The sequence below is a fragment of the Neopsephotus bourkii genome, unplaced genomic scaffold (genome assembly GCF_033783945.1).
Source record: "Neopsephotus bourkii isolate Nb327-2 ecotype Australia unplaced genomic scaffold, CSIRO-AGI_Nbou_v1 NB_463, whole genome shotgun sequence".
Taxonomy (NCBI): Eukaryota; Metazoa; Chordata; class Aves; order Psittaciformes; family Psittacidae; genus Neopsephotus; species Neopsephotus bourkii.
In genome coordinates, this window is record NW_026900965.1 from 2,532,677 (window position 1) to 2,546,750 (window position 14,074).

General features: G+C 50.8%; 1 protein-coding gene across 1 annotated transcript in view; it reads right to left on the reverse strand.

The window, feature by feature from the left end:
* Nucleotides 1-13,638, reverse strand: part of SIN3A (SIN3 transcription regulator family member A) — a 32,724-nt gene extending 19,086 nt beyond the window's left edge. The window contains exons 1-5 of the mRNA XM_061350003.1: nt 13,140-13,638; nt 6,144-6,364; nt 3,989-4,165; nt 2,137-2,243; nt 1,384-1,666 (exon numbers count right to left, since the gene is read on the reverse strand). Of these exons, the coding sequence (XP_061205987.1) occupies nt 1,384-1,666; nt 2,137-2,243; nt 3,989-4,165; nt 6,144-6,332 (756 nt within the window). The 5' untranslated portion in view covers nt 6,333-6,364; nt 13,140-13,638. The remainder of the gene's footprint in view (nt 1-1,383; nt 1,667-2,136; nt 2,244-3,988; nt 4,166-6,143; nt 6,365-13,139) is intronic.
* Nucleotides 13,639-14,074: the final 436 nt, after the last annotated feature.

A 14,074-nucleotide genomic window follows, 5' to 3' on the forward strand; every position in this document is an offset into this window, starting at 1 on the left:
AAACTGCTGTTACAAGATCCTGCCTTGCTTACCTACAACTTCACCTGCCTGGTAAGGGAATCTCACCTCATCACCTAGCAGGGCCATCAGTTTCATTTGAAGGTTTCAGCAAAAACAGTTGAACCTTTTGCATATCAATAGGGAGAAAAGCACATAGCCCCTGAGGATGAGGAAGAGACTGCTAGCTGTACCCTGAGAGCACCTACTCCTTCACTCCTCCTTTGGCACAAGCAGTGAAATCTGGCACAGGGAAGTTAATTCTGGAACACCTTAGCTTTGCAAAGCTTTTGGCATGCTTTTGTTTGCTCTTTCTGAACAGGAGGTGGCACGTCCCACCAATGTTTGTCTAGGGATCATCTAATCGCCACACTTTCAATCCTGCTGCTAACTGCATGTTCCCCCATTTTGTTTTCCTCTTTTCCAGCCAATTGTTAACTAACTGCACAGTTTAGAGATTAACCCTTGAATCTTTGGGGATTCCCTCCCTCCCTAAGGCTTTCAAATCTTTCCTAATCTTGAGCCTAAAATACATGGTCTTTAATCTAGACTAAGTTACTTCAATGCCTATTACCCTGTTCTGTTTCGAATCATGTAAAACACATCTCTTAGACAGTAACATCTGGATTACAACTAAAACAAAGTTATTGAAAGGTCTGATTCAGGTGCACAAACCAATAGCTAAAGGCAGTATCATGTCATCTTGCCTGAACTCTTGCACTTTGGATATTCTCCAACAACTCCCGCACACATCCAGCTGATGCTGAGCCAGGCTTTCACAAGTGTAGAAGTAATTTACACTTTAAGCAATGCAGAATCTACCAAGTAACTAATGAAGCTTTTCTAAAGGTTTCATTGCCCTGAGCATTTGAAACTACACACACACTTTCATACCAAGAGCGACATCTTTAACAGCCTCTGTTTTATAGGGAATTTCTTGGGACTTCAGTTATTCTGAGACACCATACACAAAAGCAGGCAGTTCAACACATGCCCAACGGTTTAACTAGGAAGCCCTTCTTGCAAAGTCAAATACACTTCAGGGACCTTTTTCCTGGGACTGCTGGATCCCTCTCTGAATACCGCATGTACATTTTACCAGATGGCTTTGAGCATCTTTCAGTTCCCCACTGAAAGCAACAAGGCTTTTCCAAACCACTACAAGTTGGCTTATTTGAATCACTCTCAAAGCCACCAGGATGCACCTTGAAGTCTGCAAAGGAGAAACTAACCCAGCAGCTGAAGCACAACACGCGCAGGTTCACAAGCAGTATGAAAAAAGCAGCGTGGAAATTCCTTTTAAGCTCTTTAGCTCCACACCAGGCCCAGCTGGAGGCAGCAGGATCCCCCCCTTGTGATCAATGTACGTCACTCAAAGCATCTCACCTTACTGATTTTGGCAGGAGGCGGCTGTGGCGCTGGCTGTGCTGGTGTCGGGGTTGATTGCGCTGAAGGCTGTGACTGATGCTGTGGCTGGGGCTGGGGCTGAGGCTGCAAGCCATGAGTGGGGATCTGGTGAACCTGCCCTGGTGTTGTCACATTCACCATATCATTCGTCTGCACCTCAATCTTGTAACCAGGTGGTAAGAAGGTGTTGAAACCCATGATCAAGTCTGGGTGGCCCTTGAAGAGCTGTGATACGCGGCTGATCACTCCTGGAGTGTCAATACTGAAGAAGGAATAACAGCAAAATGTCACAAACCTCCAAGACCTTTTCAGTGGTACAGCAAGTTCTCCACACAGGAATTTTCCCTTCTATTTTCTCTCTTATCACCTCTAACCTACGAAACAATGCAAAACTGATTCCTCTGAATACACCACTGAACTTAAGAATGACATTATCTTATTAGCTCAGACAGCATTTTGTATCTATAAGATCAAGTCCCCAGTCTGACCATTATTAACAAGCAGACAACCAGATGAATCAGCTGTCAAGGCTGAAGCTGTAAGCTCCCACTCAAAGCAAAGATTTAGTATGAAGGAAGGGATGCATTTAACTTTCAACAACTGCTGTTACACTACTGCTAAAGGTGTGCTCCGCTGCACACAGAAGAACAAAGTTTAGCTCCTGCTCTGTGCTCTCATGCCCACAAACACTCTTTTTAACCTGGAAGGAAGAAGCAAACTGCATCTGGTTACCTCTGAGACTTAAATTCCTTCATTATATCCAAGAAGTCATTGTAGACCTGTGGCTGGCTACCAAACTGCAGCTTCACCTGGTCAAGGTAAGACAGCGCGTCCTCCACCTGGACACAGAACAGACAGGTAGGATCAGCAGAGAAGACTTCATTTCATCTCCCACCGTTCTGCACAACACGAAAACACAGCTATTAGCCTTGAGACTGCCCAGGGAATTAAGGACCAAAAGATCATAAGTACTACACCAGCACCATTGGAATAAGAGGTACTCACTCCCCACTCCTGGCTCACAAGATAAAACTGTACCAAAAAGAAACAAAAGGGGTAAAAAGCAACAGAGATCAGCAGAATTACTTGGAAGTAACTCCTGCATTCATGGAAGTCTTAGAATAAGCAGCAAGTGGGAAATGCCATCATCAGGGTGGTAGATGTCTGCCAGGTACACACCTGCATGTTTTCAAGCAGCCAGACGTTACAGTGCGACATAGAAGGGGGTTGAAAATGGCAACTGTGGGTGGCAAATTGTTTTACACCTCAAACAGCAAGAAGTGGATGAAGCGTTCATGTACCAACATCCAATACTCAGATGTGCTTAAAGGACAGCCCCAGCCTGAAGAGAGACCTTTGGGTCCCTAGCACCAGGCTGCATGCTCATCAGCTGTTAGAGCAAAAGAAGACTGTCATGTATAGCCCCAAGCCTGCACCAGCAGAGGACCTGCCATGGACTGCACTTGGAGAAAGAACCACACATCTTGGAGCCCTTTTCAGAAGTCTCTAGCAATGAAGTGTCCTCCACTCAGCAAAGGCCTCCCACCAACATGGCAGTGGGTGCCACCAACACTGGAAGAGGCTCACACCGTATTTGGAAGAGACTAAGAAATAGGCATCAATTCGTATCAATGTGCCTTCTCGCTAGAGCTGAACCAAACAGAGCTACTTAAAGGGATTATTTTTGGTGGAGTTTTCTCCTTTTTAAGGATTTTCCAGCACGTTATCCAAGAATAGAGCCTTCCTTACTCCCAAATTACTCCCACACAGCCACCCACATATGCCATGTGTTCAGAAAAGCTCCAAATGTTTTGGTAATTTAACCCATTCATACAAATACCCTGAATAACACTTGTTCCTTTTCCTCCTGCCCTTAAGCTTTTCCTAGGAAGTCCAGTTTTTATTATGGCATTTCAAACAGGAGGGTTTCAGCAGGAAGAAAAGTCCCTTTCTGCATTTGGTAGTACTAGAAACAGGAGAAGCATCGAAGCCTTGTCAAGACAGCTTTTTGGACATCACCAGCTGGGAGGCCTCCCCTACACATGGAATTGAGAAAGGCCCCCAGGTGCTCAAAGATTTAGGCAGAGGTTGGTTTATGTAAGGCATTACATTATGTCCCTAACATAAGAAGCACATGGAACTGTTGGAACAAGTCCAGAGGATGTCAAAAGGATTATCAGGGGCTGAAGCACCTCCCGTATGGAGCCAGGCTGAGAACATTTGGACTGTTCAGCCTGGAGAAGAGAAGCTGTGTGGAGACCTCAGAGCAGCTGCCAGTGTCTGAAGGGGGCTACAAGGATGCTGGAGAGGGACTCTTCATCAGGGACTGTAGTGGTAGGACAGGGGGCAATGGGCTCAAACTGGAACAGGGGAGACAGAGCTGAGCTCTTAGGCAGAAGCTCTTCCCTGTGAGGGTGCTGAGGCGCTGGCACAGGGTGCCCAGAGAAGCTGTGGCTGCCCCATCCCTGGCAGTGTTCAAGGCCAGGTTGGACACAGGGGCTTGGAGCAAGCTGCTCTAGTGGAAGGGGTCCCTGTTCGTGGCAGGGGTTGGAACCCCCAAAATAATCTGTGCTTCTCTGATTACCTTGAGGCGCTGGAACTGCTGCTGCCCCTGCACGGGCACAGCTGGGGGTGTGGGGTGAGCGTGGCTCTGCACCACTTGGCTCCCGTGGGGCTGCACTGGTGCTGTGTGGTGGTGGCCGCTGTGCACGGCTGCGATGGCTGGCCCATGGCTGCCCGAGCTCTGCGGCACGGCTGACACCTGCAAGGCAGAGAAGACATCACTTACAGCTACATACAGAGGCAGAGAGCAGGAGCAGCCTTCCCAGATCCAGATATACAAGGGAAATTATAAGGAAGCAGAACAGTCTGACCTTTAAGCAGGACTGCTAACAACTTTAGTAAAAAATACCTTCATTTTCTTCAACAATGACTGAGAGACACCTAAAACCAAACAACTCATCCTATACTGCAAATACAGGAGAGCCCTCTCTGCAAACACATTATGCACATAGGTTCTCTCCAATCTGCAGGCTCACTGGCTGTCCAGTCACTAACTCTAACAGAAAGACATGCAAAAGGAGCTCAAAATAGGGTTTTCTGTGTGACAGAGTCAAGGGTATGTCTTTTCTCTATGACACGTGTCACAAGTGATAACGTGAATGAATCTTTACGAGCTTCTATGCTCTTGCCATTCAGTTTGGGTACTGGAAGGTAAATTGTGGCTCTCTGGTACCAGCAGACTCAGGGGAAACTCAGCTTGGTATCTCCCCTAGAAAAACAGGGACAGGAACAGAAGGTGCTTCTCAGGTCTCCTTCATACGTGAAACCAGAAAGGTTTCAATTTGGAAAATCCACTAAAAAGTCTTTTAGAAAAATAAAACTGCAAAGTAAATTACTTTTCACTTTATGCAAACTTAAGTTTTCCATTCAAGCCTCTTTTAGGTGGGATAGACTTTTCTTAATCCTTCCCATGAACAAGGAACAGTTTGCTTGCTGGTCCATCCAAGTTCTTTGCAGGAAGGGCTGCCAGCATAAACACACCCTCTTCCAGCCCCTGCAAGTGTCTGCCTGCAGGCTCCCCAGCTCTGCGGTTGCCACTATCAGCACGAACATCCCGTCTGCAGAAGTTAGGAAGAAGCTGTGTGTAAAATCAAGCACTGGGCAGGGAGAGCAGCTCACCAGCACCACAGGCGTGGAACGTGCGACACGCCAAAACCATGGCAGAGGTGGAACCCCTTCTCTGGTCTTGCACTGGGAGGTATCTCCAGTGTGCTCTTAAAGCACGTTGTTCTCTCTCCCCAGCTGACAGCTCCTTGTGAAGGGGGCAGGAGAGGGGACAGTGCCACCTAGTAACTCTGGGGTCCTGGCTTCTGAAACACTGCCATTTTCCTGGAAGTCTTCAATCTAAACGCCAATCTGATCCAGTCTGTTAAGCTTCAGATCACCCAGGATACCCTCTGCCTGTAACAGAGCAAGAAACCTTTTCCTGGTGAAGAAAACCAGAGAAAAAGTTCTCCACACAACTTGCCTCCAGGATTCAGAGACCATGATCTGAGAGAATCACTAAAAGATTCATGTTCAAAAAGCCAAGTCACACCACGTTTGTTCAGGCAGCTCTGAATGTGAATGAGGCTGATAGTCCTAAAGCAAGTGCTTCAAATGAGACGTGTGATAAGCACATTGGACAATCTCAGTTTTTCTTTAGGAAAGCCTGGTACTAAATCACAGAGTGGTTTGTGTTAAGAGGGACCTTAAAGCTCATCCAGCTCCAACCCCCTGCCATGGGCAGGGACACCTTCCACTAAAATAAAACCTTGTCTCAAATATGGAATTCAACACGGTACTGGCTGGTCACGCAGCAGGACTGCAGCTGGGATGCACCTAAGGGATGAGCAGCTTTCCAATGTCTGAAGGGGCCTACAAGGATGCTGGAGAGGGACTCTTCATCAGGGGCTGTAGCGACAGAACAAGGGGTGATGGGTTCAAACTGAAACAGGGGAAGTTCAGGTTAGATCTAAGGAAGCTCTTTACTGTGAGGGTGCTGAGGCACCGGCACAGGGTGCCTAAAGAAATGGTAAATGCTCCATCCCTGGCAGTGTTCAAGGCCAGGCTGGACACCCCCTTGGGTGACATGATCTAATAGTGAGGTGTCCCTGCTCATGGCAGCGAGTTGGAACTGGATGAGCTTCAGGTTCTTTCCATCCATAACCACTCTATGATTCTATGAGCACACGCACCTGGTAGCTGGGAGTTACTGAGTACTGAATCCCCGTGGCAGACTGCATGGTCTCCGAAACCGCCTCATATACCGGAGGTGCCGGGGCGAGCACGCGGTGCTGGTGTTGGAAGGCTTCAGTGCTGCTGGTGATACGTCTCTGCTGCGACGCATACACGGGTGACTCCTGCTCATCCAATCGCCGCTTCATTCTGAACTCATGCTCGGGAAGCACAACGAAACCTGGGGGAAACAAACCCATTACCAAAGGCAATCACATCATCGCTCCCTGCCTGTGCTGCGGACGCCAAGTTCACCAGGAGCAGGTAGGGCAAGTGCCTCTCTATTCATTAAGGTTCCTGATAGCTCAAGATAGGAGAGGGGAATTAAGATTCAGCTTTCTGCAACCGTGTTTTATCATCCAAAAAACATAGCCTTAGTGTTGGAAATTAAATACTCTGCTTTAAAGTTAATGGTTTCTTCAATCTCACTTAAAAGGCATTGACACCACAGATGCCTGCAGCACACAGGGACTCTGAGCAAGGCAACTCTCATCGAATGCGCTATCTGAACACCACAGACTGGGGGACGGTGTGTTACCTACACACAGCCTGACAAAGCTGCCTACATTGAAAGCATGGAAACACACTGCTCCTGCACAGCCCAGGTAGGATGAGAACCAACTGTGAGAGATGCTTTAAATACCTGGGAGGAAGGGGAAAGGAGGAGGCAAAAAGCAGGACGTGCAATCAGACTGTGAAATCACTTACAAAGCCCCCCTGTGGAACAGTCTCTGTTTAATACACATTGCTGTATAACCTCAGTGAAACCCACAGACCCACTACTACAGCAGGAGTTGTATGCCACATGACACACACCCATGGTGCTCTCAGCATCATGCTCCGCAGCACCAAGGCAAAGGGTGCAAATCCTAGTGCTTTCTATGCACTGACAGTTATTGCCATTCTTGAGATGTTATGTGCTGTTTGTCAAACCACTGGGTGATCAAAAGCATACACACCCTATTAAGGTGTTTGAGGGATAAAGAAGAGAGTGAAATGCATCCTCTTCCACCTCTAATTCATCAGGACCTCGCCAAAGCAAGTCCTTTTCAGTCCCAATGCAGTTAACCACATTCACTGCTAATGTGCACACACAGATAAGCAAGAGGGAATGAAGCTCCCCCAGAATAATGGTAACAACAGCCAACTAAGCCAGTCACCACCTACAAGCCATCACAGTCTAAATCTGTCATTAACCAAATAACCCAAAGATCATTCACCAGTATCTTGATGCATGTCAAATGTACACAGGAACTGGCAGGAGAGAGGTTCAGAATAGATCAAGGTAGGATTGAAAACACAGGTGATGGAGCATCTGTGCCCCTCTCTACTAGTCTCTCCTTTCACTTGGAGGGGGTAGGACAAGAAGGAAGATGTCTTTTTGGAGCTGTTCTTCAAGTTTAACCTCTCAGAACAGTCGCTTGCCAGGTTCCCAAAGCACCCCTCAGGTAGAAGCCAACAGAGGCAGAGGAGGACTCCTCACCCCACATAAAGGGGAAAGCTCACTAACTGGATCTGATTTACAAGTTACAAATCCTAAGTAGGTCTGACCTCCAGCACACACTCGGAAAGCAGAGGAGCGCACTCCAGGAGCTCATTTGGCTAATGGTGCCTGCGCTGCTTGTCTTTTCATTCGCCTGGTCTCTGCTGACAAATAAAGAGCAAGGCAGGCTAACGTGGAGCTACTCCCCTTGAGCACAGCCTACATTTAGCTTTGGAAAGACACACTTTTATGCTAACAGTGCTGGCACTAAACTGAGCAAATCTGACCATGCACCACCAGCATCCCATGAGCTGTCCTAGCCAGGATTTTGCATGACAATGGTTGACTGCATGAGTAAAGTCTGGGCAAAGCTTTGGTGGCATCTACTTAGAACCCACTCACCGACTCGGACACCTGTCTGCTCCAGACACCAGTACCCTAGCCAGTCCTTCCACTGTCTGTTCATCTCCCAGACTGGTTTGCCCCTTACCCCTTCAGTGGCACAAGAGCTCCCCTTGCCCACAGGAGCAACCAAGAGCAGCTGGTTTGAGACACATACATGCAAAATTCCCCACAGCAGAAGCATTCCCTCCAAAAATTCACATGTGATCTGCTGTAAAGAAGCAAAATGGTTCATCAGGCTTAACACACTGTCTGCACTAAGACATGTGTGTGTATGTCATATATATATACATACACATGGTGTGTACGTGGTGTTAAGCTTCTCACCCTTGTGTCTCCATTCCCTAAGCAATCCCACACTCATCACTTCCGATGGACTAACCATCAAGCAGAGGCTATTTGAGGACAGGAGATGGCTGGAGGACTCATGTGCCCTTATGAGGATTAAAATGCCACCTCAGGCTGACCTAAGCCTTTTCCTGTGGAGCCACCAAACATCTCAGTGCTGTGAGGCTGTGGGAGTCGTGGCAGCACCACCACATACACACCAGCAGCCTGAACATCAGGTTTTGAAGCTCTTGCAGACCAAGCAAGCGATCTTCCAGAAGTGCAGTTTGCTGTATGGTTGAGACTAAAGCTGCTGTTCAGTGAAAATCAAAGCTCCCTTAGGTGGTTCTTCCCTCTGAATTCCCCTCATCTTCACTAACCAAGCTGGGACTCTGCTTCTACCCGAGCACTGTACCCGCTTCAACTTTTAACACTTCATACTACAGTGAATATATATATGTATATAGAAAGAGTCAATATTATAGGCAACAGCCAATAGCATTAGTCAGTCTTCCTAGATAACACCTCCTGAAACTCCTACTTGGGGTCTGCATCGCTGCCTGAGACCACCACTTAACTAAGATCACTCACTCATGCACAGGCTTTTTCAATCCCAGCAGAGAGATGATCTTGACAGTCTGCTGGACTCACATGAAGCCTAGTGATGCTCGTCTGTGCATCCACCACCACTGAAACTGGAGGGAGAGGGGAAAGCACTGAGGGATGTGCCTTTACTTCCTCACAGAGCTCCTGCTGATCTTGGCATCTCCCAAGGATCTCCTCCATTCAAAAGCTGGAGAGATGTGTTGTGCAGCAAGTCCTACCCCTCCTACAGACAGCTGATAAGGAAGAAAGGCTGTGATGAAACCCAAGACTAAGCATGTCATTTTGAACTGATCTAGCCGAAGCCTCCTGCTCAAAGGGGCAGTTCCACCCTCTTCCACCCTTAGCGACAACAGCCTTCTCTCAGCATCCTTGCTGGGGGCAAAGCCCAGCTAACTATTTCAAGGATAATTCCAATCAGTTATGTAAAAGACTTGTATCAGGTATTTGCCCTTTGCTGTGGTGACATTATGAACAGCCTACACTTATTTTACATGGTCTTCTCAGGCATGTGGCACACATCTGGCATCCCCTTACTGACTTTGACTCTAAGACGCAGAAAGCCCCGATACAAATTGCATTATCTGTAATGTTAATTTGGGGGTGGGGGGGAAAGAAAAAGCCCCCAAAGTAACAAAATGACACAAAGCCACAAACAGTGACAGCAAGTCACAAACTTGAGGTACTTTTAACTTCAGTTAGAGCGCGCCACATTCTGCCTCCAGGAGGACAAAACCTGCATTTTGTGTTTAATCTTCTGAGGTTTTTTGTGTCCCACTTTGCAGGGAAAAGGCACCATGTAGGAACACACCTCCAATCTTCCCACCCGTGCCACCTCGCCAGCCTTGCTTAGTGCTACAGGGAGGGCGCATCAAGCAGACGTATCACAAATGCATGCAAGGTCCTCGGCTGGTAAAGCCAGAAAAGAAGCTTAAAACAAGATATGTTACAGCTCAGTAACACCACCAGAATTATGCAATTCTACCCCACCAACTTCATCAGAGGATTTCCCCATCCATCTGCCTCATGTAAACCACTGGGACTGATAAAGGTAAGTGGAGCACATCCTTTCCCTCTGGTATCGTGGCAAGGAGAGGAGCAGAAGCGCTGACATGGAAAGGGAAGGAACAAAGCGAGGACAAGGCTGGACTCAGCCCTACATGGATCCCTCCTCCTGCCCAGCTCCCCTTCTGCCTGCTCACTCCTCAAAGGAAAAGGCAAAGAGAGAACAGGAAGAAAGCCAATTGGGAAGTTCTGCTGCCTGGGCACCTGTTGGAACCACAACACGCCTGGGGACAGCGCTGTCTGCACGACCAAGTTGTGAAAGCACCACTGGAAAAGAGCTTGGTCCCTGCTGAAAAAGGTCAGGGAAATCACACAGCTCCAGCTGATGTGTTTAATGAAAGCAAGGAGGGTTTAAAAGGCTTCTTTTTGAGGGGAAAAAGCACTCAAACCTCAGGAGCAGCTCCAGGTCCAGCCCCTGGAGGTGCTCTTCTGACCCTGGAGCTCCTGCGGATGTCCCGTGGGACAAGATTTCAACGCTGTGTATCACGGTGCCTGCCGGAAAGCAGCCGGCCAAGGTCCCGACAGTGCTGCTGTGTGTGCTCTAACCTGGCCACACGACTTCCAGAGCATGACCCAGCCTGTTTAGCAATCGCTGGGGTGCTTTCCACACCGCGCCACACAGCCCAGATCCTTTGCCTGTAGCATGGGAATAAGCCCCTGGCCCCACTACAGAGAGGCACATCTGTGATGGGAGAGTCATCCCCAAAGTAAATGCAAAAGAGGTGCTGGGAAAGCATTTGGGAGCAGATAGGAGAGTTTTCTGCCAGGTGACCTGGTGCACTTGCCACGAGGTAGACAGGACGCAGATAAACCCCACTGGACTCATCCAGATGTGTAACACATTGGTGAGGCACCAATCTGTGCTTTGCTTTGGCAAAGGATGATCCAAACCCAGCTTTACACTCCATGCAGAGGTCGGCACCACTTCACCCATGTGCAGAGGGAATTATCAGGATACTTTTATTTATCAGTTTTCTTTGTTTTAATGAAGAGACCAAAGACCCCACAAGAGTTGGTAATAAGCAGCAGGTCCCCAGAAGTGCACCCCCTGCCTACTGCACCGAAGTGCCAGCTAGTATGGGACTCCCTCCTATTCCGGCTTTAAGAGCCATAAAAAAGCGTTTCAAGGCTGGAGAAGACCAGAACAGCAATCTGGACAGAAAACGATTCATAAATCCTGGAAACATAAATGATGTGCCTGCCAATTCCAAGCCCGACACGTGCCAGGAGGCTGCGTGGAGGCTCCCCTGGCGATGCGGAGAGCATCCCCCTTCCTAACCCTGCTTGCAAAAGCAGCTTTCATCACCCAGAGGTGCCCCAAACTTTAAGGAATTGCTGCAGTTTTACTGGGGGAACGATCACATCGAAGCTTTACAAACAAATTCACGCCAAGAGACCACTGATCTCAGCCGGAACCAGTGGGTGGGAGGGATGAATATGAGACGCTTTGGGGTGAAAAAGAAGGGCTTCCTTTTGCAGAGCCTGAAAAAACCCCACTCATTTCAGCCGGGCAGGGAAGAAAAGACCCTAAAAAGTGTGTTTCTGCACGTGGAGATCCAGCAAGGGCTGCCACGAGGCTGCCAAGGTGCTTTTAGGTGACGAAGGAATCTTTCAGGTGCTTTAAAATGATCATACTGACACAAGGGGCCATTTTATTCTATAGTCTTAAGAGCACAGTACTTTAGAACAACGTCTACCTCTCTGAAACTGTAATTTTTTAGCAAATCAGAAGTTAGGACTGGAAAACTAGAGCGCAGACAGAGCTGTACTAAATTAAGCAGGGCATTTCCCACTTGTTTACTGGCCCCACACCTTTTAGCACACCTGGTGAATATACAAGCAACAAGTCAGAGAAGAAACGTAAGGTCCTGGGTCATCCTGGAGCTCCACTTTAGCACATGAACCAGGTTTTGGTCCCTCCAGATCATGCAGGAGATTAAAGATCCAAGCACAGCTCGAGATGTAGTTAATAACTTGCTCCAGTGCTATTTTATACACATTATTTTGCTGTTTTGCATCGTTTTAGTGGCCCAAATAAAGTTGTTTCTTCAGGGACAGACCCTTCCCATCAGACACGTGTTATTAGCACAAATAACAACGATTAAAACTCATTCTGAGCCCGGGCCAGGAGAGATGGTATCTAGTTAAGCAGATGTCAAGCATGTTCCTATTTTGAGCTCTATCTGAATCCCAGGAAAACCCTGAAGCGGTTTTTGATGGATATACAAGAGGCTAAAGAAATGCACGGGCTGAAATGTCAAGTGCGGGGCTGTGACAAGTGCACGGCGCGGCGTGGAGGGGACACGTACAAAGGGAAGCCTGCTCGCTACGGCAATCGCGTAGAAACCAACGCGGGGGAGAGCTCCCGGGTTTCCGTACATCCGGATGCCGCTCCAACAGGTCCCCAGGGTACCGACTGGGAAAACCGCGGCGGGGGCTCTCCGAAAAGCCACAGGAGAGCCCTCAGCGGCGTCAGTGCCGTTGCGAGTGGCTGCGGGGCCGGTGCGGGGCCCTTTGAACGGGAACTTCAGGGGGAAGTTAGGGCGGGCTGGCAGACACCGGGGCCAGGGGATCCTCGTCCTTCCCCCCCCTTAACTCCTGGGATCCCCACCGGGGGGAGGAGCCCCGGCGAAGGATCCATCTTGCAATGCGGCCGGTACCGGGGGCGGGCAATGCGGGAGCGAGCCCGCGGGGGCGGTCCCGCCGCAGCCCGGGGAGCGGCACCGGGCGGAGGGAGAGGAGGGCGGGCGTGCGGAGGGGCGGGAGCTGCCCGCCTCGCAGCGCGCCCAGCGGCCGCCGCACGCTCCGCCCGCCGCTCCCGCCATGCCGGGGCCGGGACACCCCCTTCGCGCACAGCGGGGCGGGGCCGGACGGACGCAAGACCGCCCGCGCGGGCCGGGGCTCCCCGGGGACGGGGAACAGGGACCGGACCCCCCCCCAACCTACCATTACCACCACCACCACGACCGTTTCCCCCCCCCGCCAGGCCCCGCCCCCTACGGGTCGCCGGAGGGGGCCGGCACCGGGCCTAACGCCCCCTCCGCGCCCCCCCTCTCCCTGTGCTTTTCCCGCTTACCTCGAAGCGGGCCCTGGCTGCGGCCGAGTCTCCCTCAGGGTCAGGGGCCGGCGGGCCCCTCCCGGGCGGGCTGTCCCCGGTGAAGTGGAGGGGGGGGTTCCCGCGCCCCTCCTCCCGGAGGAAGGGGGCGGGCCGGGGCGGCACCGGAGCCCCGGGCGGAGGGAGGTGTAGGGGGGGGTTCTCCCGGTGGAGGGGGGGGTAAGATGGAGTAACCGTCTGTCGGCCGCCGCGGCGGAGCGCTGCCCGCTTCTCTGTTCCCCGGGAAATCCCGCCCCCCTCTGCTTAGGGGGGGGAGCCGAGACAGCCTATTGCTCTGCCAGTAAGCCAATCATCGGAAAAGCCAATCAGCGCCTTGATCCCGCCTACCTCGTCGTCTCCTATGGGCTGAGGCCGCCAGGAAGGGGATGTGGAGAGGAAAGGGAGGGGAGTATTGAAGAGGGAGGGGGGGGTGCAGCGACCGCCGAAGAAAAATGTCCGTATAAGCAGCGCGTCCCGCCCCTTTTCGGTGGTCCCGCCTCCTCCACTTCCCTATTGGCTACGGGCAGAAAGCACTAGCCAATCGTTGAGCGGGCTTCGCCGAGCGTCACGGCGGGGGGGAGCCCGCCCACGCGGCGGGACGAGGCCACGCCCCCAACGGCGAGGCCACACCCCCTCTTTTGTGGAATGTTTACATCGGCGCGCGCGGAAACCGTTGCCCCCCCTCGCCACTCACGGAGAGGGCGCACGTGCTCGCCGACAAACCCCCCCCCCAATCACCTCCCGCCGCCGGGAGGTGATGGGTGGGGGGCGCTTGTCTGCGGCTCCCGGTGAAGCGGAAAGCGGCTTCTCCCGGTAAAGGCGAGAGAGGCGGTGCTCCCTTTTGTCCCCCCCCCAAACATTCACTTCCGGGATGGCAGCGCCCCCTGCGGGGCGGGCTGCTTACACGTGGGGGGGGG